Below are 22,881 nucleotides of genomic sequence, written 5' to 3' on the forward strand. Positions count from 1 at the left end.
TTATTACTTGCATGACCCTGGGCAAGTCTCTTAACTCCAATTGCCTAAAAAAACAAATGATGTAAAAAGAGAAGCTGTGTGTGGTATATATAGCGGAGAAAGAGCTGGCCTCTGGGTCAGGAAGATCTGGATTCTAGTCCTACCTTGATACATACTCTCTGAGTAGCCCAGGGCAACCCATTTAATCCATTAGTGTCCCAGGTGACTTCCTCACATTCCATATTGCCAAGGAGGTACAGATCTTAATTGGAAGAGGAAGTTTGTTTACCACAAGTTCCCTACCCTAATAAAATCACAGGATTGGTAAATGAAAAAAATTAGTAAAAATAAGATAAAAAACCCAACAACTTCAACATCTCTATACCTCAGTGTCTATCCTTTCATACATTATCACTATCTTTGAGCAGGCATCTCTTCATATCTTAAAAACTAGCTCTTCTGTAGCCCATACCTTGCTGCCTGTCCTATGAAGGGTCCCACTCCTCCATTCAAATCTTCTGCCCACTCTGGCATTTCTACTCATTTCTTTCAGTAACTCCTTTATTTAAAACAACAACAACAACAAACAGAAAAATGTTCACTTGACCATGTTCAACTCTCATCTTATTTTTATCTCCTAACAGGAATAAGCTTCTTAAACCTTATGCCTTACTCCTGCTATATCTCTTTTAATTAATACTCCTCCCAGCTCCCTAGCTAGGTGGTAGTGTATAGAGTGCCAGCCTTGGAGTCAGGAGGACCTGAGTTCAAATATGGTCTCAGATACTTACTAGCTGTATGACCTTGGGCAAGTCACTTAACCCTGTTTGCTTCAGTTTCCTCATCTGTAAAATGAAGTGAGCAGAACCAGGAGAACGTTATATACAGTAACAGCCACTTTGTGTGATGACTAACTTTGATAGACTTAGCTCTTCTCAGCAATGCAAAGATCTAAGATATCTCCAAAAGTCTCATAATGGAAAGTGTACATCCAGAGAAAGAACTGTGGAGTTTGAATGCAGATCGAAGCATACTATTTGCTCTTTTTTTTTCTGTTTTGTTTCCTCTTTCTTGTGGTTCCTCCTATTGGTTCTAATTCTTCCTTACAACATGACCAATGTGAAAATATATTTAATAGGAATGTATATGCACAGCCTATATCAGATTGCACACTGTCTTGGGGAGGGAGGTAGGGAGGGAGGAGAAAAATTTAAAACTCCAAAGCTTAAGGAAGTGATTGTTGAAAACTAAAAATAAATTAATAAAAAAGAAAAAAGAAAAAATCAAATATGAGTAATAGAAGAAAAAGTGGAAAAAAATAAGAGCAATGTGAGAAAATTATCAAAAGACAATTGGTAAAAGAGGCACAAAAGAAATATTGAAGAAAAAACTTCTTAGAAAGCAGAATTAGTCAAAAAGGAAAAGAAGTATTAAAGCTCACTAATGAAAATAATTCCTTAAAAATTAGGATTGGGCAAGTGGATGCTAATGACTCCCTGAGAAATCAAGAAACAACAAAACAAAGTCAAATGAAAATAGAAGAAAATGTAAAATATCCAATCAGAAAAGCAACTGACCTAAAAAATAGATTCAGAAGAGATCATGCCTGAAAGCCTTATCAAAAAAAGAGCCTACATGTCATATTTCCAGAAATTACAAAAGAAAACTATCCCAAAATCCTAGAACCTGAGGCTAAAATATAAACGGAAAAAACCCATCAATCACCTCCTGAAAAAGATCCCAAAATGAAAACTCCTAGGAATATTATAGCCAAATTCCAGAGTTCCCAGGTCAAAGAGAAAGTATTGGCAATATATCACAAAAATCACATACTATAACCAGATGGGATTTATCCTAGCAATGTAAGACTCATTTAATATTAGGAAAACTATAAACATAATTGACTATATTAATAACAAAACAAAAAAATCATATGATTATATCAATAGATGCAGGAAAAGCTTTTGATAAGATACAACTCCTCTTCCTATTAAAAACACTAGAAAACATAGGAATAAATGGAACCTTTCTTAAAATGATAAGTAGCATCTATCTGAAAGCAAGAGCCAACCATTATCTATAGTGGGAATAAACTTGAAGCCTTCCCAATAAGATCGGGGTAAAGTAAGGATGCCCATTATCACCACTATTATTCAATACTGTATTAGAAATGCTAGTATAGTGATAAGACGAGAAATAAATTGAAGGAATAATGATTCTAGAGAATCAACTAAAAACTAGTTGAATTAATTAACAACTTTAGCAAAGTTGCAGGATACAAAATAAACCCACATAAATCATCAGCATTTCTTTATATTAACAATAAAACCCAGCAGGAAGAGATAGAGAAATTCCATTTTAAAGAACTGCAGACAATGTAAAATATTTAGGAGTCTATTTGCCAAGAAAAATCCAGGGACTGTAAGAACACAATTACAAAACACTTCACACAAATGGGGACAGATTTAAACAATTGAAGAAATATTTATTGCTCATGGGTAGGCTGAAGCAATTTAATAAAATGACAATTTTACGAAAATTAATGTATTTATTCAGTGCCATACCAATCAAACTACCAAAAGACTTATTTTATAGGGCTAGAAAAAGCAGTAACAAAAATCATCTGGAAGAACAAAAGGTCAAGAACATCAAAGGAGTCAATAAAAATAAAATGTGAAGGAAGGTGGCCTAGCAATACCAGATTTCAAACTATATTACAAAGTGGTGATCATCAAAACATTCTGGTACTGGCTAAGAAATAGAATGGTAGATCAGTGGAGTAGATTAAGTATACAATAGGTACCCTACTGTGCGTACTGTAGTATAATCTCATGCAACCTGGCTTCTGACCTCATCACTCAGCTGAGGCTACTCTTTACAAAATTACCACTAATCCTCTTAACTGCCAAAGCTTAGTCCTTATTCTTCTCAACTCTTCCGTAGCATCTGACACCTGAAACACCCTCACTTCTTGTATCCTCTCTCCTCTCTCAGTTTTTGTGACATTGCTCTCACTGGTTCTTCTTTCCTTCTCAATTTCCTTTGCTGGATCATAATCCATACTCAGTCCCCTGAAGTAAGTGTACTATAAGGCTCTGTCCTGGACCCTCTTCTCTTTTCTCACTTCATTTCTCTCACGTATCTCCTCTATACTCACAGGGCCATCACTCAGGTTCAGGCCCTCATTACCTCTCATGTGGATTACTGCGATAGCCTCAGAATTGATCTTCCCATCTCAGGTGTCTTTTTCTCCAATTTATCTTCCATATAGTGGCTCCTTGACTCTAAAATGGGGGAAGGTGAATACCCATTTATATAGCACCGGCTATGTGCCAGGCACTGTGCTAAGTGATTTTATAAATAGTATCTCATTTGATCCTCACAATGACCCTGGAAGACAAGGGCTATTATTATTGCCATTTTTGTTGTTGTTCAGTCACTCGCAGTTGTGTCCAACTCTTTGTGACCCCATTTGGGGTTTTCTTGGCAGAGGTACTGGCAGTGATTTGCCATTTCCTTCTTCAGATCATTTTATGGTTGAGGAAACTGAGGCAGAGGTTAAGTGATTTGTCTGGGTCACACAGCTAATAAGTATCTGAGCCTGAATTTGAATTCAGGTCTTCCTGACCCCAGATCCAGTGCTCTATCCACTGTGCTACAAACTGTCTCTGATCAAATATAAACCCTTCTTTCAGTATTTAAAGCCCTTTGCAACCTGATTGCAACATGTCTTTCCAGCTTTATTATACATTACTTCCATTCAAATACTCTATGTGGATTAGTCCAACTAATCCTCTTACTGTTTCTCAGACTAAACATTTCATCTCACCTCTACACCTTTGCATAGTCTGTTCTCTATACACAGACAGCACTTCCTTCTCCACTCCTCTTAGAAGTCCAGGTTCAGCTCAAGTAAAACCTTCTACATGAGGCCTCTCCTGATCCAGACACCTGCTTATTCCTCCCTCCCTAAAATTACTTTGTACTCAGGCATGTGCTGCAGTTAGCAAAACTCCAACCAACTTGAGAATTGCTAAATTTTCAATGCTGAATATTTACACCTTGGAAATCAGCAAACAGTATAGAGAAAGGCTTGATTTTTTAAAAATGTCTAGACTTAAGAGAGTGATAAAGAAAATGTCAATATTCAGATTAAACTTAAAAGTGTGTCCTGGATACATTCTCCTCCACCTCACCCCAGGAAAGCTGGTTGTTAAATAATTATCAGAACACCCCCTGCCTGTACTTATTTTTATATACTTATATATGTATCATATGCACGTGCGTGCACACACACACACACACACACACACACATTCTTTAGGGGAGAGAATGCAAAAAGCTCTTGAGGGCAGAATTGTTCTTGACTTCGCAAAGCCAGGTTCCATGCACTTAGCCTGGCACATAATAGCTGCAATATAATCATTCCCTACCTTTCCCCCCAAGTGAGATTCAATAAATGCTGGTTAATTAATCCCAATCAATTAGTCCATCACTCTGGGTGGCTTTATCACTTAACCTTTCAGTTTATAGATATACACTACTGATGTGTTGCTTTGTAATTGTTCTCATATGCAGGGTATCCCAAAAGTCTTAATAAAGTTTTAAGATTTGGTAAACTGCACTAAGACTTTTGGGACACCCCATATGAACACAGTTCACAAAGGACCTTACGGATCACCTAGTCCAACTTACATAATCTAGAGATTAGGAAACAGGGTCACACAAGAAGCAAGGAACAGAAATGGGCTTTGAATTCAAGTTATTTTCCTAAGTTTTGTTTCCATTGTAACCTGAAGGCACCTTTACTTCTACAGGATCAGGGACCATGATTTTACTTCTTTTTTTATTCCTACCCCCAGCATCTTCTATAGTATTGTCCACAGAGTAGGCCCTCAATAAATGCCTAAGTCACATTAGACTAGATACTCTCCAAAGTCCCTTCTAGGTCTAACATTCTCTGATTCCAAAGTTTAGCACAGTACCTGGCACATAGTAGGCACTTAATGTTTGTTAATTAATTGATGGCCCTAGATCTAACTACTCTGATAGAGAACCTTAGCTAAAGGCTTAAAAGGATTTAAAGCTGGAAAGGATCACAGGGGCCAACTTACACAACCCTCTAAGGCCCAGAGAAGTAAAGCCTTGGCTTGCCAAGGCTCACACAGGTAGGTTTAACACATATCAGAATCCAATGCTCTTTCTACCAAGCAAATTTGAATACGTCTTTCTTTGTAAGAATATTAGTTAAGAGATTTGAATGGAAAAATATTAAATCTTTTGGTTCCTGAATTTCAGTTTTGGTGATTGCTCCAAACTCTCCTAAAAAGCATGTATACCAAAAGTCTGTATTATTGGCTTTATGTCAAATACTCATTTTCAAGTAAGAGAAGTCCTCATACAAAAGAAAAAACTAATATTGGTCTAGATATTTAAAAGGAAAAAAGCTTAGCACAAAAACTGTTTCCTAAATGGTAAAATCAAAAGAGTTATTTCATATTGATTCCAGCATATGGATTAAGCATTTCTAATGGTCATTTTAAATGGCAGCTAGACTGCTAGAAATTTGAGAAAAAAAGAAATTAATAAAAACTTTCTCTAGAAGAAACCTTTATCAGAAGGTTAATGGCAAATGCCTAGAAATCAGTGTAAAATCTGAGAAGGAGAAACAGTTCTTACTTTCAGGCAAATTTTATTTTGCTAAATTTCCATTTATTTTGGCACATTCTTTATCCTGTTTCAAATGTTTGTGTCATGGGTATTATGGGAGTATTCACTCATACATTGTTTGTTTTCCACTAAAAAATAAATCTAATTAGTCCTATACAAAGTGCTTTCTATGAATAAAAAACATGTGTAAAAGTGAAACTAGTACAATTTCTAATAAATATATAAACACAGAAGAAAGGGAGGGGGTTGAGGAAACTTGACCTAACCTATTTTTCATTAAGTAACCTCAGAACAAAAGGGACACTGTGTAGCTGACATTCAAATTACATCCAAGCCTCAGTGTACAACAATGTTATTTTGAGGATGTTGCCTTACCTTAAAAAGAAGCTACATGGTCTAACTAAAATAATGTAACTATTTTATTTTCCTTTAACAATGTTTTAAAGTACTATTTTCATATGCAATCATTGAAAAAAACCAACAGTTACTTATAATCAGTGAATTTTTTTGAAGTGAAAAAATAACCCATTAAAACTTTATGGTTACTATTAATATGGCCCAAAGGAATTTTTCTACTTCTTATGTTAACCATTAATTTCCCCATAACATCTGTGGGGTAGATATACAAATACCTAATTTCCTCCATTGCACAGATGTTAGGATAGGAAACAGAAATTAGGCAACTGTTAGTACTTTCTCCTCCTGAAATTACTTTATATTTCCTTATCTGTGTACATGTTGAATCCTCCAGTAAAATATAAGCTCCTTGAAGGCAAGGGCTATTTCATTTCTGTCCTTGTATCTTCGGCATATAGAACAGAATCAAACACAGAATATATACTTAATAATTGCTGAAATGAGATTACAGGGGGGAAAAGAGGAACAAGCATGTATAAAGCACCTACTACTTATTATGTATAGTTTTAGTCACTATGCTAAATACTTTACAAATATCATGAGGTCAAGAATGGATTTATGAGTCTCAGGAACAAAACTACTATGTCTTATTTATACTGGACTGGTTTACTGATGTCATAACTAAAATAGCATCAAGTAAGAAAATCTTGATGAATTTCCATTACTCATTCTGTCTTTTGCCTGGTATAGCCGGTTTTGCTATTTATGTTGTTGTTCAGTCATTTCAGTTGTGTCCGACTCTTCATGACCCCTCTTGGGGTTTTCTTAGCAAAGATACTGGAGTGGTTTGCCATTTCCTTCTCCAGCTCATTTTATAGATGAGGAACCTGAGGCAGACAGGGCTAAGCAACTTGCCCAGGGTCACAGAGCTAGAGAGTGTCTGAGGCTGTATTGGAACTAAGGTCTTTCTGACTCCAGGCCTGGCACTCTATCCACTGTGTCACCTAGCTGCCCATTGCTATATATGTATACATACATGGATATTGTAGGCACACTTCACATAGGTCATCTGACTATTAGGGGATAAAGCAGAGACTTTATAACAAGTAAATGTTATGTAGTAGTAGTTATATAGTCATGTAGTAACATGACTGTACTAAAATATATATATATTCATTTCATAATACATATACAGTTATGTGTATATATGTAATTGAAATATGTGTATATGTTTAAATACATAAATATAGCCAAATGTACATATGTAAGTGGGCAGCTAGATGGCACAATGGATAGAGCACTGGGCTTGGAATCAGAAAGACTCATCTTCATGATTTTAAATCCAGCCTCAGACACTTACTAGCTGTGAGACCCTGGGTAAGTCACTTTACCCTGTTGGCCTCAGTTTCCTTATCTGTAAAATGAGCTGGAGAAGGAAATGGCAAACCACTCCAGTATCTTTGCCAAGAAAACCCCCAAAAATGGAGTTACAGAGAGATGAACATGACTGAAATGACTCAATGTTATATGTATATATGCATATATGTGTGTGTGTGTGTGTGTGTGTGTGTATGTGCATGTATGTACATGAGAGGAGCATAGAATAGTGAATAGAAGGTTGGCCTTGGAGTCAGGAAGACTTGGATTCAAGTCCAACCTCTGACAAATAAATACTGACTGTGTGACTCCAGGCAAATCACTTAACTCTTCAGTATCAAAAGAAATTAATATTATAATTAATATCATGTGACAGTATGAGTTTCTTGATGTTTAAAAGGGGTTGGGGATCCCTATAGGATGCCATCTGCCTAATTCTACAACCTGTTTCCATTTACCATAACTTGTTATACACTGTAGCATAGAATTAAGAAGATTTCTGGAATTTTTTGGTAGCAAGTGTCTTATTTAAATGTATAATGTAGATCTATTTCTGCAGATGAGAATTAAATTATTTAATTTTCCATTCAGATTCTTGTTCTTTCCCAAATGCTACATTAGGTTTTTAGAAGACCAAAAATTATGACTTGGGGTAATGTGACCGAACCAACTCAAATGGCTGAAGGAACAGATGCCAGATGCCCGATACAATCAACGTTCAATTATCTACATCAAAAGGGCTGAGCAGTAGCACAGATAATTCAAAGGGTGAGAAAATCTCTAGGATTTCTTATTTTCATACTTTTAAGAATGTTCTTGCAATTGCCAATTGTGTATTGGTAAATATAGCATTCTGGAAATTGACAAGCCTCCCAGCCCGCTCCCCCCAACTCCCAAATTAGCCACACTGTGAAGCACTTAAGAGAAGCCAGAAGGTTATTCAGGCTTTGTCATCTTTTCTCCCTTATAGAAATATACTTTCCACTAATGAAATTTGTGTCAGAGTGAGAGGAAAGGTTAAAAGTCAACAAAAGGATAAAGAGACCTTATAAGCTTACTGGATTTGAAAGTGTTCCTTAATTTAGTTACTTCTTTCCCGGTCACTGGGCATAAATGAGTGTTTCCCCTTAAAATACTCTCCCCTCCTTTAATGGTTTCAGAGAAACCTGGGAAGACTTGTAAGAACTGATGACAAGAAAAGTGAAAAGAATCAGGAGAACAATTTATACAACAACAACAATATTGTAAAGACAATCAACTTTTAAAAAACTTATGAATTCTGATCAACACGATGACCAACCACAAGATTCATGATCAAACAGGTTACACATTTCCTGTTGAGTGATGGATTAAGAGAGAAAACATTTTTCTTTGACATAGTCAATGTAGGAATTTGTTTTGCTTGAATGTTTGTAAGAGGAGGGTTTTTTTGTTTGTTTTGCATTTAGTTAGGTTTTTTTTGCTTTCCTAATTTGGGGGTAGGGATGAGAAGGAACATCTTCATTTGAAAAAAAATTAAAAATTACTCTCCCTTTAGATATTAAGCTGAAGGAAAAGTAAAACAAGAAATATTTGATTGTAACACCAAATGATTAATACATATTCTGCTTACGCTAAAAGAACATAGAAGTCATATTTGTGGTTAATATTGTGAGTTGGAAACAGCAAGAGCTGGGAGGTAGAAACTGTCTATTCTTATTTAAATGTAAGGACATAATGATGGGGAAAATAATGAAGATGACAGGAAAATTGCAAAGAATTTTTTTTAAGCACAAGTTAATCTCCAGAGGGGAAAAAACAATAAAGGAAGGTCCAAAAATAGTCAGAAGTTAAAGAGCAGGACAAGGTGATCTGTGTGTATGTATGACACTTGTAAGTGTGTGCATATTAAAAATCAGTGACATGATTCTTAAAAATTATCCATTTGATTACTAATTTCTAGAGTGAACATGTATTATTCAGTTCCATGAAGGCTTTCACCTTAGGACGACACAAAGCTGATTATACTGAAGTTAACCTAAAAAACCAAAGGAGGAAAATTCATGGGATTTATGCATCCATAATTAGTCCAAGCATAGCAATTTTGTGCTTGATATTTAATCTGTAATGATGTGGTTATGCTATCAACCTTCTACCACTGACATACAAGAAAAAGAAAACCCAAATTCCAAAAACAAGGTTAAACACAGTATACAAAAGGATATCAAAAAAGGAGAAAAGATAAATGGGTATAATAGGTAGGATCTTAAAATAAACAAGCAGGAATGAGATCAGCAGGGGAAAGGACACTGACTTAAGAATCAGAGGCCAGGGTGTTGGTCCCAGGCAGTTGTCACTCATTAGTTGGGTCACTTTGAATGGGTTAAGGCAACCTGGAGGTCATATGAACCTAGAATGCTGGTCTTGGAGTGAGAAGGGCCTGGGTTCAAATCCTGTCTTTGACACTTACTAGCTGTGTGACCTTGGGAAAGTCATTTAAATTCTCTCAGCCTCAGTTATTTCATATATAAAATGGAGATAATAATACCTGTAGTATGTACCTTGAAGGGTTGCTGTGAGGCTCAAATGAGATAATATATGTAAATTATGCATGTAAATAATGCATGTAAAAAATTTGCAAACTTTTAAGTATCACATAAATGTCATTATTTTTTAAGACTGTAAACTAAAGGCCTGATTTAGTGAAGGGAGTGTCTCTTTAGAATAATAACAATAGCTGACATTTATATATTGTTTTGAGGTTTGAAAATTTCATTTGATCCTTATGAGGGAGAGAATACTTTGGTTGTTAGTATACCCATTTGACAGATGAGAAAAATGAGGCTCATAGACCTCACGGTAAGTGTCAGAGGTGGAATTTGAACCTACTCGCTCCTGATCTTGAGTTCAGGACTCTTCTACTACGGCAAAGGTGTCTTCCAGTTCTTGCACTTAACAGTGCCTGGCACATAATTGTTGTCACTCAGCTAGAGGCAGGTAGGTGGCTCAATGGATAGAGTAATGGGCCTGGAGTCAGAAAGACCTGAGTTCAAAATTGGCCTCAGACACTTACTAGCTTTGTGACCCTGGGCAAGTCACATAATCTCTTGTTTGCTTTAATCTACTGGAGAAGGAAATGGCAAACCACTCCAGTATCTTTACCAAGAAAATCTCATACCAGGTCACAAACATGACTGAACGACTGGCATGTAGTAGGTGCTTAATAAATGTTTCTTGATTGATGGATTCTAAATCCTTGGTCCTCTTTCCCCCTTCCATTCTCTACCCTTCTGTAGTAGGAAAGAATGCAGCAAAAATGCACAAAACCCTTTGCAGGCCTTCCTAGCAACAAGGGTGACCACCTTTGTAGAGAAAGCAAGAGCAGAGACAGCTAACTAGTCCAATAAACATTTCAAAAGCCTCAATCCAGTTTAAACCCGTGAAGCTTCAAAAACTTAGAAAAAACCATCTCTATTCACCTTCTTTCTCTGTCCCACAGAAATCCTACTTAATTGTCAGAGTGCCACTGAATTTCCTCAGGGAAAGACTCAGGTGTTCCTCCCCCGCCTCCCAACTCTTAAGTGCTCAGGCTGGACTGTTGCCTTGTAGCATTTTAAGTTCAACTGCATGGCCCTAAAAATATCTAAGCCAAAAAATTCAGCACATATCAACTTCACTGAAGTTGCTAGACAACGAAGTTTGTCCATTTTTAAAATAGCACTTGATGAGAATATGAATGAAATTATGTTGATGTATGCCAACTTAAAACTCACCTTTCATATTTTTCTGGACACTATTTTTTCCCTTCAAAAGCTTTGACCACTTGATTGCTCTGTTAGTGAGTATCCTTAGATAGGTGGAAAAAAAGTCTTCATAAGAGGCATAATCAAAGTCTGCAGGCCTTTCAAATCCATATGGATCAATCCTGAGATTAGGAGAGGAAACAATTACAATTAACTTCGTAAATATTTTGCATTTCTTTCTCTGTGTGAGTGTGATTTCATTCCCTTCCATCCCCATAAAAGCTCTGTGAGGGAATTTTTGTCTGTCTGACACTTCCAGAAGTGCCTGGAACATACTTTATGAATGCTTAGGGAATTGAATTGAATAATAATTTTAATTATAATAAATAATAAATAAAAATAATTTTAAATATAAAGATGATAGCTGCTAATAACTTCATTAGGCTTAGCTCAAAATTGTACTATCAAAGCAGGAAGTTAAAAGCAAAAACAAGAATTGGATATGTACATATACACCAATTTAAAAAATATACAGAATAAAACTTTCAATCACCTGCTTCTTTTTAATAGGAAAGATTTTATCATTAACTCAAGTATGTTTAAAACCCAGACACAGTCCGAAGCTTTTTTTTTTTATACATTTAACTGAAGCTAATCCTCCGTTTTTACATGTGGGAGATCTGCCCTAGAATGGCAACAACACAAGGCTATGTGGACCAAAAAAAAAGATAGTCTCATGATATGCCAATACTTAATATTTAACTATTTTAGACTGAGGAAAAACAGTATGAAGTAGGAGATCAGAGCTAAGAATTTGGTAGCAGAGTTGGGACTAGAACAGAGGTCTCCCATGTACGAGGTGGGGCAGTGAAAAGAGCCCCAGGATCCAGATTTGTATTCAAATCTGGCCTTAGACATCAGCTGTGTGACTCTAAGCAAGTCATTTAACTTCTCTCTGGCTCAGTTTTATCACCTGTAAAATGGGATAATATTACCACGTGCTTCCCTGGGTGGTTATGAGGATAAAATGAGATAATATTTGTAAAAACAATTTGCAAACCTTAAAGTGCTATACAAATGGCAACTATTATTATTATTATTACTACTACTGCTACTACTACTAGGCGTCAGATCTGGTTTTTCCTTCCAATCGTGCCTCTTGGACTAGCTTGCTGTGATCTCGACAAGTCACTAGGCCTTGGTTTCCTCATCTGTAAAATGAAGGGTGACCTTAATATCCCCTTCCTATTTCAAAAATCCATAGTTTCCAGAAAGGTACCATTAACCATCTCATGTTAGGAGACTGAATGAATGTCTTCTCTTCCTGCTTCTCAAAGGGAGACCACAGCGACCAGAATGGGCTGAGGCCCACTCAGGTGGGGGACAGAAGCGCTGTAGGCCCCTAGAACGAACCCCTGTGGTCCTGGAAAGAAATTGTCGTTCTGCCAACTAGAAGGGAGGCTTGTGGATACTATTCCAAGTGAAATGATTAGACAGACAGAGAGAGAGAGAGAGAGAGGGAGAGAGAAAGGGAGGGAGGGAAACAGGGAGGAAGGAAGGCAGAGAGAGGGAGAAGGAGAAGGAAAGGGAAAGAGAGGGAGGGACATCAAGCACCTATTGTGGGAAGGGAGAATGGCTCACTAAAAATCTGCCTGGAAAAGAATACGCCCTGTGCCAGGACAGCCCCCTTGTTCCTCACTCAGCCCAGCTCCGCGCAGCCCAACAGCGCACACCTGCAACCCTCCGGTCCGGGCAGCGGTTCGTGCCCTCCCTCTCCGTGGCCGACCAGAAGGGCCGGAGTTAGGGAAGCTCCGAACCCACAGCAGATACCTGGGGATCCGCTCCCTGGCCGCCTGCGATGCCTCGTCCTCCCCGCGCCCTGTTTCCATGGAAGGCGGCGGTGACCTCCGCGAGGGTTCCATCCCGAGCGAGTGAGGGCTGCAGTTCGAGCGCTGCGTCCCAATGTGGGGCAGGGGCGGGATGGGGACGCGAAAGAGCCGGGGTGGGAGGAGCAGCCCGCGGCCGGGATGAGAGGAGAGAGCACCGGCTAGGACGGGAGAGGAGGCTCTCTGCTCTTGGCTAGCTCGGGGCTGGCAACACCACCCGGCAACGCTAAGTCCCGTCGGAGTGAAAAGTGTCCTCACTAAAAACAGCGGCCTCCACAGCTCTTGCGGGAAGCCAGGTCAGATAAGGAAGCAGGAGAGCAGTGGAAGGAGGGTGGTGCAGGGTCCAAAGTTCATCGCCTGGGATTCCAGGAGCTACTTGTCTCCTCTCCGGCCTGAGAGCCACCGGGACGAGATAAAGCAAGCAGAAAACGGAGGGCGCGGGTCCAAGAGAGCCCAACGGACTGGGGGCGCGCCCATCATTTAGGACCTGGGGGCGGTGGGCAGGCTTTCGGCCCCATTTGCTCTGCTCCCTTCAGCCTCAGGTTCTTTGGCTCTCACCAAAAGGCCTGGAAGCAGCCAAGCGCAAAGGCGCAGGAAGTCACCGAGGTTGCACCTGGCCCTGATTGATTTAGACGGGTCAAACTGTGGCTTTGCAGCAGACAACTTCACAAGGAAAACTTGAGTTAGGACCCCAGGGACGACAGCGCACAAATCTCCTGTTCGCACGCTCCTAACCTGCTTCCTCTGGCTTCCCACTGGCAGCTAGCTCGCTTCCCCCGCGTCCGCGTCTCCTTTTTTTTCCTTTGCCTTGACCCAGGCTGTCAGTCATACGCCGAGGGCGGAGCCTGTCTCTCCACCCCTCAGTCTCCTACTTAGCTGCCCGAGGAGCTGGATTGGGAGTGGGCTAACAGGGAGTGGACTCCGGTATTACTTGGGCCACCAGCCTGCCTTGGGGGACCTGATGAAAGACACTGCTAACCGCTTGTGGGAGCTGGGTAAGGGGTGCTTAGAGGCGCTGCGAGCCTGAGGGGTGGCCCGGGACTTGTCGGTCCCTCCATCCCTCCTCTGACTTAGCACTGTCGTGGTTCCGGGCTGGAAGCATGCTGCTTGGACTGGCATTTGTAAGTTTAAGGCGTTCCTCCAGTCCAGGGGAAAGCGAGAGAGAGAGACCGACCTACCCAAGGGAAGGAGAATAAGGTAGAAGTGGGGTGGGGAAGGGAGGGTCACCAAAATAAAAACTTGAAAAAACCAGACGTAAACTAAACGCCCGTAAGAAACGTCCGACCTCTGTGATGCGGCCGGACGACTCAAATACTAGCTGCTTGGCAACCCCGGGGGGGGAGGGGGATCGCAGGGTGCGAGCCATAGTGTGCAAGAGGCGAAGGCAGGGAGCTCTCGTGGAATCCTGCAAATCCTGGCCACCAGTAGAATTCAGTTACTTGTGGTTTGCTTGCGGAGTGTCCTGCCTGCTTTTTAAGGAAAGAAAATGCTATCCCTCCTCCTCCCGCCCCACTCTTCTTGGAGCTTAGTAGAATGCGAATTTTTAGCTATAAAGATAAAGGCGAGTCTGAAAGCTCAGACTTAGTAGTTTTAGGTTTGTGCTTTTATTTACATCTGCAGAAGAGAAAACACTACTAACATTTTTCTTTTCTCCCTTCTAACCTCCCTTCTGACGTGTAAACAAGTCCAATAACATCACTTCAATACCCTCAAAACTGATTAATCCTGTATCCCTCCCTCCACTTAGAAAGCCCACCTAAAAGTGGTATGTCTCATTTCCTCTTTCCTTGCAGTAGCCACGAAAACACCCCCGGGGGTTTATAGCTAATTGCCTGAAACAGACTGAGAAACTGAACGAAAGGAGGCAAAGCCATAATCTTCTTCCTACTCTTCTTGCCTCCACACCCTTAATCAAATCCTGACTTTCCAGTGAGCCAGCCTTTGGAAAATTATAATTGCTGCCAGAGAAACAGTCTGAAAAATAGTCAAGCAATGGTTACTGAAAAGATTAGCAGATGGGATTTCTCAAAAGAAATAAATTCATGATCCCTGCCTAGTATGGATGAGGCCACCTTGTTGGTTAATCCCAGATGACCTAAGGAGATTGCTCCCAACTGAAAACGGAGATAACTATGAAGACTTGTTAATCTTTTCCCCTCCTCCATGTTACTTCTCTGCAACTTTACTGCCATCTTTCCAGACATCATAATTTCATAGTCTTGGGAACATGAGTCAGAAACCTAGGTACTTGCCGTACTTTTTGCAGGAAAATACAGATAAAATTGCCTTTTGCTTTTGGATCTTAAAAAGGCAAATAATCAAACTGTTTGTTGCTACAAAGGTTTTATCTTCCCTAGTGTAGTCCTGATTTACAAATGATGTTTGCGACTTCATCCCCTACTGAAGTGTGTTTTCCAGTCCTTTCTCAAGGAATTGACCTAAATGGGTATCTTCAGTAATGCAAATGTGTAGAGCTAAATGATTTGTGGCCCAGCTCTCCATTACTTTCCGCCTTCCCCTAACACCCCGCCCCACCCCCTTGACCCCGCCCCAGCACTCTAGTTTCCATTCATGTTGTATGAGTGGGTGGACCCCTCCAGATGCATTTTCCCGTAAAAATCAATGTTATACAAAAAATATAATTTAGGCAGTTTAAGTTTTGTGCTTAAAGTTAGTAAAAATTTGAGTATGAATCCATACTGTGTGGATTTGGACAGTTCACTTAATCTCTGAAATTTGATTTTCTCATCTGTAAAATGGGAATAATAATAATACTTGTATATAGTTAGAAGCCTACATATTGTTTCCACCAATAGAATGCAAGTTCCTTTATGTCCTTGTATCCTTCCTACCTAGTATAGTGCCTGGCATATAGTTGGAGCTTAATAAATGGTCATTGATACAGCCTATCTTACAGTATATTTGAAAGGAAAGTGCTTTGTACATAATGAAGTAATGGAAAATGTATCTCCAGTTTATTCTGTATATATCTTATTTGTACATAATTGCTTGCAAGTTGTCTCCCCTATTAGCAGGTGAGTTTCTTGAGAACAGAGACAGTTTTTTGCTTTTCTTTGTATTCCCACCTAAGCTTAAGCATAGTGCCTGGCACCCAGTAGACAATAAATGCTTGTTAACTAACAAAGTACTATAAAAATGTGAATTATTGTTTGACACATTATGGGTAGACTGGCCTAGGAACCCAACTACCATAAAGAATTTGTTTTTATGGGAAAATACACTGAGTTCCAAGCAAACTTTTGGGATACAACCAGTTTGTAAGCTAAAGAATACTATAGAAACTTTTTTTCCCCTTCTGAATTCTAACTAACTTTGAAGAATACTAAAAAAAGGTTATCATCTATTTTACCATAGCAACAGTTCCTGGGTGCCACTCGTGCACTCACTCTTAGTTTGCTGAGTGTGTAACCATAAAAAGCTTGAAGACTTTAGGCTCAATTGAGCAACCATAGTGTCCTTTTTCATTGTGTAAGTTTCTTTGTCTAAAGGTCCTCCTAAGACCCAAACGGTGTAACTTCGGAGTGGATGTAGGGGTAGAGAGTGGAGTCTGTATTCAAACATTTGAGTATGAAATATATGAAAGCATTCTGACCTCTGAACATTAAGAACATTAATGCACCTTGAACAGAGATTGTAAGTAAATCATTTTGATATTGAAACTGGTTAAAGGATTGCTTTTAAAAAAATTATTACAAACTAGTGACAGTCAGAGATCTATTTGATACGTAATCCATTTATCAGAAATCATTGCTCAGTTACCCCCAAGGTGGAATAGTGGCAAGAAGAAAGAATGAGTAGTCTGAAGACCTAGAGCTAGTCCTAGCTCTACCACTTAATAACATGTGACCTCTGCCAAGTCATTTAATCACTTTAGACCTCAATATCCTCCTTTGTAACATGGGACTAATAACATGAACGGTCCTTATTTTAGGGAGTCATCATAGGATCTCTGTTAGGTTACAGACTAATAGTAGTAAGGGACTTTAGGGATTACCTAGTTTATCCCATTAATTTTATAGATGCATTGTAGAGTGTTTCGATGGCTTGAAGCATCACACAGCTAGTCAGAGGCTGAAGTAGGATTTGAACCCAAATCTTCTGACTTTGAATTCAGTACTCATGCCACTCTCTTGTGCTGCAAGAGGATCAAATTGAATTTAAGAAACACTTGTGAAACATGTATTGTGTACAGAACACTTAGACACAAGAATTTCTATATCATTACTCATGTTTCCTCTTTTGCTCTAGTTTCTGACAAAGAGGTGGCCAAGGACAGTCCCTCTACTTGTTGCTATCTTCTTCCACTGTTCAATTCTCTCCACTCAAAGTCACCATCCTAGCAGAGACCTTATCACCTTGAACCTGGAGTATTGTAATAACCTCCTAATTGGTCTCCTTGCTTCAAGTCTCTGCTCATTCCAATCTATTTTTCACTGATTGTTCTTGTTCATTCTTTTTTTTTTTTTAGGCAATTGGGGTTAAGTGACTTGCCCAGGGTCACACAGCTAGTAAGTGTCAAGTGTTTGGTCTCAGGCTGGATTTGAACTCAGGTCCTCCTGACTTCAGAGCCAGTGCTCTATCCACTGTGCCACTTAGCTGCCCCTTTCATCCTTCATTCTTGTTGAGGACCAAGGACTTCAGGAGGGTGATGTCTTGTCTTGTGAGGGAATTGAATTTAAGTGAGGCAGAGCTGTGCAAAGTTATCAGCCTCACTCTCTCCTCTAGAGTCAACAGAGTCCAGTGGCAAGACATAGGTCAAGACAACTGGCAATTGCCCTGGATGCAGTAGGAGACCATGGCCTTTTTAGGCTAAGCTCTTTCCCACTTCTCAGTTTGTCTGAGACAAGGCCCATTCAATAATTAAAAGTAAGGTAAGATCTGAGGCAAAAGATGGCCTAGTTTGCCTTTACAAAAGACTCAATCTGGGAGGGGAAAAAACTCAGAATTTCTGGCCAGAACAGAAATAGTTGCTATTTCCCATCTCTTCTTCACACTGCCGTTTAAGTGATTTTCCTAATGTCTGAGTCTGACCATGCCACTCTCCTATTAAATAAATTCCTCTAACTCCATTAACCTCTAGAATAAAATATAATTTCCTATGTTTGGCTTAATTTTTTTTTAAACAAGGAAACCTGGTCCACTCCTTTTCTATTCCACTGTTGCCAACCGTATGTTGGCTCAACTTTCCCCCCAAGTTAGCAACAAATTGTTCCTGTTCAGAGAAGCATTCTAATCTGTTGACATTGTCTTCTGGTAGTCATTTTGCCTTGGGACCACCACTTTTGTTGAATGTGAATATTTAGCTTGGAGAGGATAAGTCTATGATCAGTTCAGCACTCTGTGCCACATGTTGCCTTAGTCACTCTCATATCCTGTCTGTCTCATCTCCTTATAATAACGTAGTCTATTAAATGTCAGTGTTTGCTGGAAGGGTGCATCCAAAAAGTTTTATTGTATTTAGGTAAATGGAAAACAGTATTGGTAATGAGAAGGTCATGAGATACACAAGTCTTCAGTAGCAAGTGACCATTATTTTTGCTGTTTCCAACTCCATTCCTCCTGAGGACTCCTTGCCAGGTCTGGTAGTCTGAGCCTACGCTAGCATTTAAGTCACCCAGAATTATAGGCTTGTCCTCTTTTGGCACATTGATGATAAGGGTCTCCAGATCTTCATAAAATTTTTCTTTGACCTCATCAGGGTTCATCATGGTGGGAGCATAGGCACTGATGAAGGTAACATGGCATATTCCTGCAAGTGGCAATTGCATTGTCATGAGTCTGTTGTTCCCTCCTTTTGATAGGCATACAAGCTTGTTCACTAGATTAGTTTTTATTTCAAAGCCTACACTATCTTCATGGCACCCCTCTTTACTGCAGCCACTCCAGAAAAAGGTGTATCCTGCTCCAACTTCAGTAAGCTGGCCTTCATTTGCCAGCCTTGTGTCACTCAGGGCTATTATTTTGATGCGATACCTGCTGAGTTTTCTCACAACAAGAACTGTTCATCTTTCAGGCCTATTGGATTTTGTGTTATCTATTAAGTGTGCACACATTCCATCTACCTATGGTGAGTGGAATCATCTTTGCAGAAGCTTTTGTGTATTTTTTTTGTGTTTTAACCACAGGGTGGGATCCTTGCCTGCTGCAGTAATCAGGCCAGGGTTGGGTAAGCAGACAAGTTTGAGAGCACCTTTTCTAGCCCCTTCCTCACACCAGTGCGGTCCTTAAAAGGCTTCTCAGACACTGAGGGGACTGCCAAATCCCACTGCTACTTCCATTGAGAAGACAACCCTATGGCCTGGGCCTTCTGTGTGCAGGGTTGTGACTATAACTCCCAGTGTATGCACACTGCTTCATCACTTGCCTGTCAGCACAGGACTTTGAGATAGTAAAAATGGTATAATGGGGTATGGGTGATGTCTTTAGATTCATGCATAAATTGTATTTAAGTGAGGCAGAGTTGCACAAAATCGTTGACCTCACACCCTGTCCCAGAGTCATCACAGTCCAGTGGCAGGACAAAGTCAAGATGACTGATGATGGCTCAAGATGCAGTAGATGATCTTGGCATCTTCGGTGTCTAACCAACTCCACAGTGCCTACTTCAGCTACCTTCATGGCTGTTGGAACAAATTGTTCTCATCTACCCATTCTACCAGGGGAAGTCTTCACATACTTGGGGTAGACACTCCCTAACTCACCAACGGGGTTCTAGGTTACCCTCAATCTGGTTTAGCCCATGTGCTGAAATGGTTTACTGGGATGTGGCTGCTGCACATACTACAGCTTCTTGGAGCCGCAGGTGAGCGTTCAGTGGAACAGGTGGACACCAAAGGTGAAAAGTAACCCTGAAAGGATTTGGGAGCCCTCCCACCAGAGGTACTAGTCTTCCCTGAACATACCCTACAACTCAAACAGGGAAACCACATTATGTTTAAAAGTATAATAAAACATACCAAATGTATATACACCCAGTGGCATAACATCTAAATTAATAGGAAAAAAGTCAATTGAATTGCAAAAAGATATAATTAGTGTATCCATCATACTTTGACCTTATTCTCCCAGAGTAAGACCTGCTACATCTCTCCCTCAGGATTTTATGGGTATCCTGAGGCATTCAACCCCCCCTATTAAGTGTCAATGAGTAGTACCTTAATTCCATTTTAGCCACTTAGCATAAATTAGCTTACTTCAAAGATATAAGAAAAACAAAAGTAAAAACATTTCCCCCTCAACATGAAGGAGGCACACTCCCTTCTTGGTCTCTGGGGAGTACAAGGTCACTCAGCACAGATTCTGCATAACATTGTTCCCACCAAGTTCATGTCCACATGCATCTTAACTACTAGATGAGTTCTCATCTCAGCTACCGCAGGGCTGAGTCCCAAGGTCTCTCCCTGCCCCTCTGGGCATCACATGCTGAGCTGGTTGGGAAAATGGGACCCTGGGATACAGGGATGCTTGGATGCCCAGAAGTCCAAAATACTTGCCCTACTGATTTTTTGAAAACTCACAAGATCAGAGGCTCCAATCCTAAAATGGAAAAGAACAAAGGCAGAAGCCAATGATGTAGACCCATGGAGAAAGCCCTTCCAAATAGCTCTCCTTAAGCATTGCTTCTCACTCAATGCCGTCAATGGAGAGTCAAGTTATCAGAGTGAGGCCAAAGAGAATGGGTGAGGCTGTCTCAGTTCTTTTTGAATGCCTGCCTAGCCAATAAAAGGGCCTCCTATCCACCATATGATTGGAACTAGTAACCAAATATCTATGTGTGTTCCACTGTCCATTCATGGAACTGCCATACACATCATAATGATTCTGCCAGAAGCAAGATGCCCAGCCCTCCTGCATGGAGAAATTGCTCAGCCAGTCATGATGATGCACTCTAATGAATGTGGCTAGTCCCTTTTATATTTTCTCAGCAAATCAGCAAGGGTGTTTTGAACACATTGTCTATGTTTCTACTCCAGAACAATTCTTTTGGAGTCCTTGGATGGCATAACCATTGTCCTTTTGTTTGCTTCCTTAGTATCATACAGGAAAAAGACAACTTAATATGACACAACTTGATATAGTCTCACATGCAAAGGTAAAAATCACTAGCCAAAATTGTTCCCAAATACAAAATGATGCAGATTTAACAAAGAATATTTCACAAAGTTTACCAAAGTTTATTACTGTTTGCTTAGAATTTAGCAAGTGTCTCTCTTGGTACTCAAAATGGCCTTTCTGAGCCTGTAGGCAAAAAAGAAAAATAAAAGACGAAAAAAAGAACTTATTGTTTCTAAAGGAAACCTGGTTCTCATCAAGCTTTGCAGACTATGAATCACTTTCCCCAAACAGATATAGGACCTGAGGTATCCTGGAAGTCACCTCCTCACTTTCAGGCAAGAAACCAAATGAAATTTGGTGCCAGCAAATCATCTCTGGGTACCAGGAGGCTGGTGTACTTTACCTTTTCCTTATTCTATAAGGTATCTCTCCTTTTGGTCTGGAGCCAGACACAGAAAGTAACTCTATTTTTTTTAAGGCAATTGGGGTTAAGTGACTTGCCCAGGGTCACACAGCTAATAAGTGTCAAGTGTTGGTCTGAGGTCACATTTGAACTCAGGTCCTCCTGACTTCAGGGCTGGTGCTGTATCCACTGCACCCCCAGAAAGTAACTCTAAAGAAAAAGCAAATGAAACTTCCGAAGTTGGAAAGCTGAGTCCTCACAGAAATCCCAAAGCATGTAGGATTCTACATATATGGATTAGGGACCTGGGCTTGCCTGAAAGTCATTCCTCTGTTAAGCCTTTAAAACCCTTCACAATCTGGCCTCAACTTACCTTTCCAGATTTATTATATGTTACTCCCCTTCGATCATCCCATGGTTCAGTCAATTTGACCTCCTTACTATTTCTCATACATGATCCTCCATCCAATGCCTTTTTATTGGCCGTATCTCATGTCTAAAAAGCATATGCCCCCTCACTTTGACTTCATGGAATTACTCTGTTCCTTCAAAATGCTGTCTCAAGGACAGAGACTTTTACTTTTGTCTTTATATCCGTAAATGACCAGCACAGTGCCTGCTATATAGTAGATGTTTAATAAATGACTGGTAATTGATAGATTTGAGCTTTACCCTTTGAGCATCCTTTCTCTTTATCATTTTCTGTCCCTTTTAAATGACTAATTTTCCTTGTTGCTTATAAACATGTCCAGGTCTTCCCCAGCCTTAAAAAAAACCCTTCACTTGACCCTACCATGTACTCAAAAGATTTCCCTTTATCTCTCCTCTCTTTCTTAGCCAAGCTTCTAGAAAAAAAGTAATCTACATTTTGTTGCTTTGATTTCCTTACCTCCCACTTCTTTTAAAAAATTGATTCATTTTGTTTTGACACAATAAACACTTCCTGACCATCAAACACTGAACAAACCCATGTTCAAAGTAAATTCCTATTTAAAACAAAACAAAAGAACAAAAGAAACTTGGATGTAGATAATCTATAAGATGTTTTTGCTTAAATTGTTTTTATCTGTTACAAGGGAGAGTTCAGACTGACGGGATGGTATGTTGAAAATGGCTGATGTAAGAGCTAAAGGCATCAATCAATAAAATATCTCTTTTAAATGAAAAACAAGAGTTAGATTATTTTGGGAGTAGCACACAAGATTAACATTGATCACTATATTGGACTAGACTGTTGTTGTTTTCCCATGTTGGTGTTAGTTAACATCATGATGTCATAACATGTTAAAATACGATGTTATGCTTTAGTCTTTTTATCTATTGCTATCTTAACTCTGCTTTCTTCACCTTGAATCACTTTTTTTTTTGAGGCAGTTGGGGTTAAGTGACTTGCCTAGGGTCACACAGCTAG

At 39.6% G+C, this 22,881-nt stretch overlaps 1 protein-coding gene across 1 annotated transcript in view; it reads right to left on the minus strand.

Moving 5' to 3' along the window:
* The window catches only part of LOC114046105 (growth hormone-regulated TBC protein 1-like), a 78,685-nt gene extending 64,887 nt beyond the window's left edge, over positions 1-13,798 (minus strand). The window contains exons 1-2 of the mRNA XM_027866359.1: positions 12,936-13,798; positions 11,136-11,287 (exon numbers count right to left, since the gene is read on the minus strand). Coding sequence (XP_027722160.1) covers positions 11,136-11,287; positions 12,936-13,027 — 244 coding nt within the window. The 5' untranslated portion in view covers positions 13,028-13,798. The remainder of the gene's footprint in view (positions 1-11,135; positions 11,288-12,935) is intronic.
* Positions 13,799-22,881: the final 9,083 nt, after the last annotated feature.

Source organism: Vombatus ursinus, unplaced genomic scaffold, assembly GCF_900497805.2.
Source record: "Vombatus ursinus unplaced genomic scaffold, bare-nosed wombat genome assembly UNPS02014781.1, whole genome shotgun sequence".
Taxonomy (NCBI): Eukaryota; Metazoa; Chordata; class Mammalia; order Diprotodontia; family Vombatidae; genus Vombatus; species Vombatus ursinus.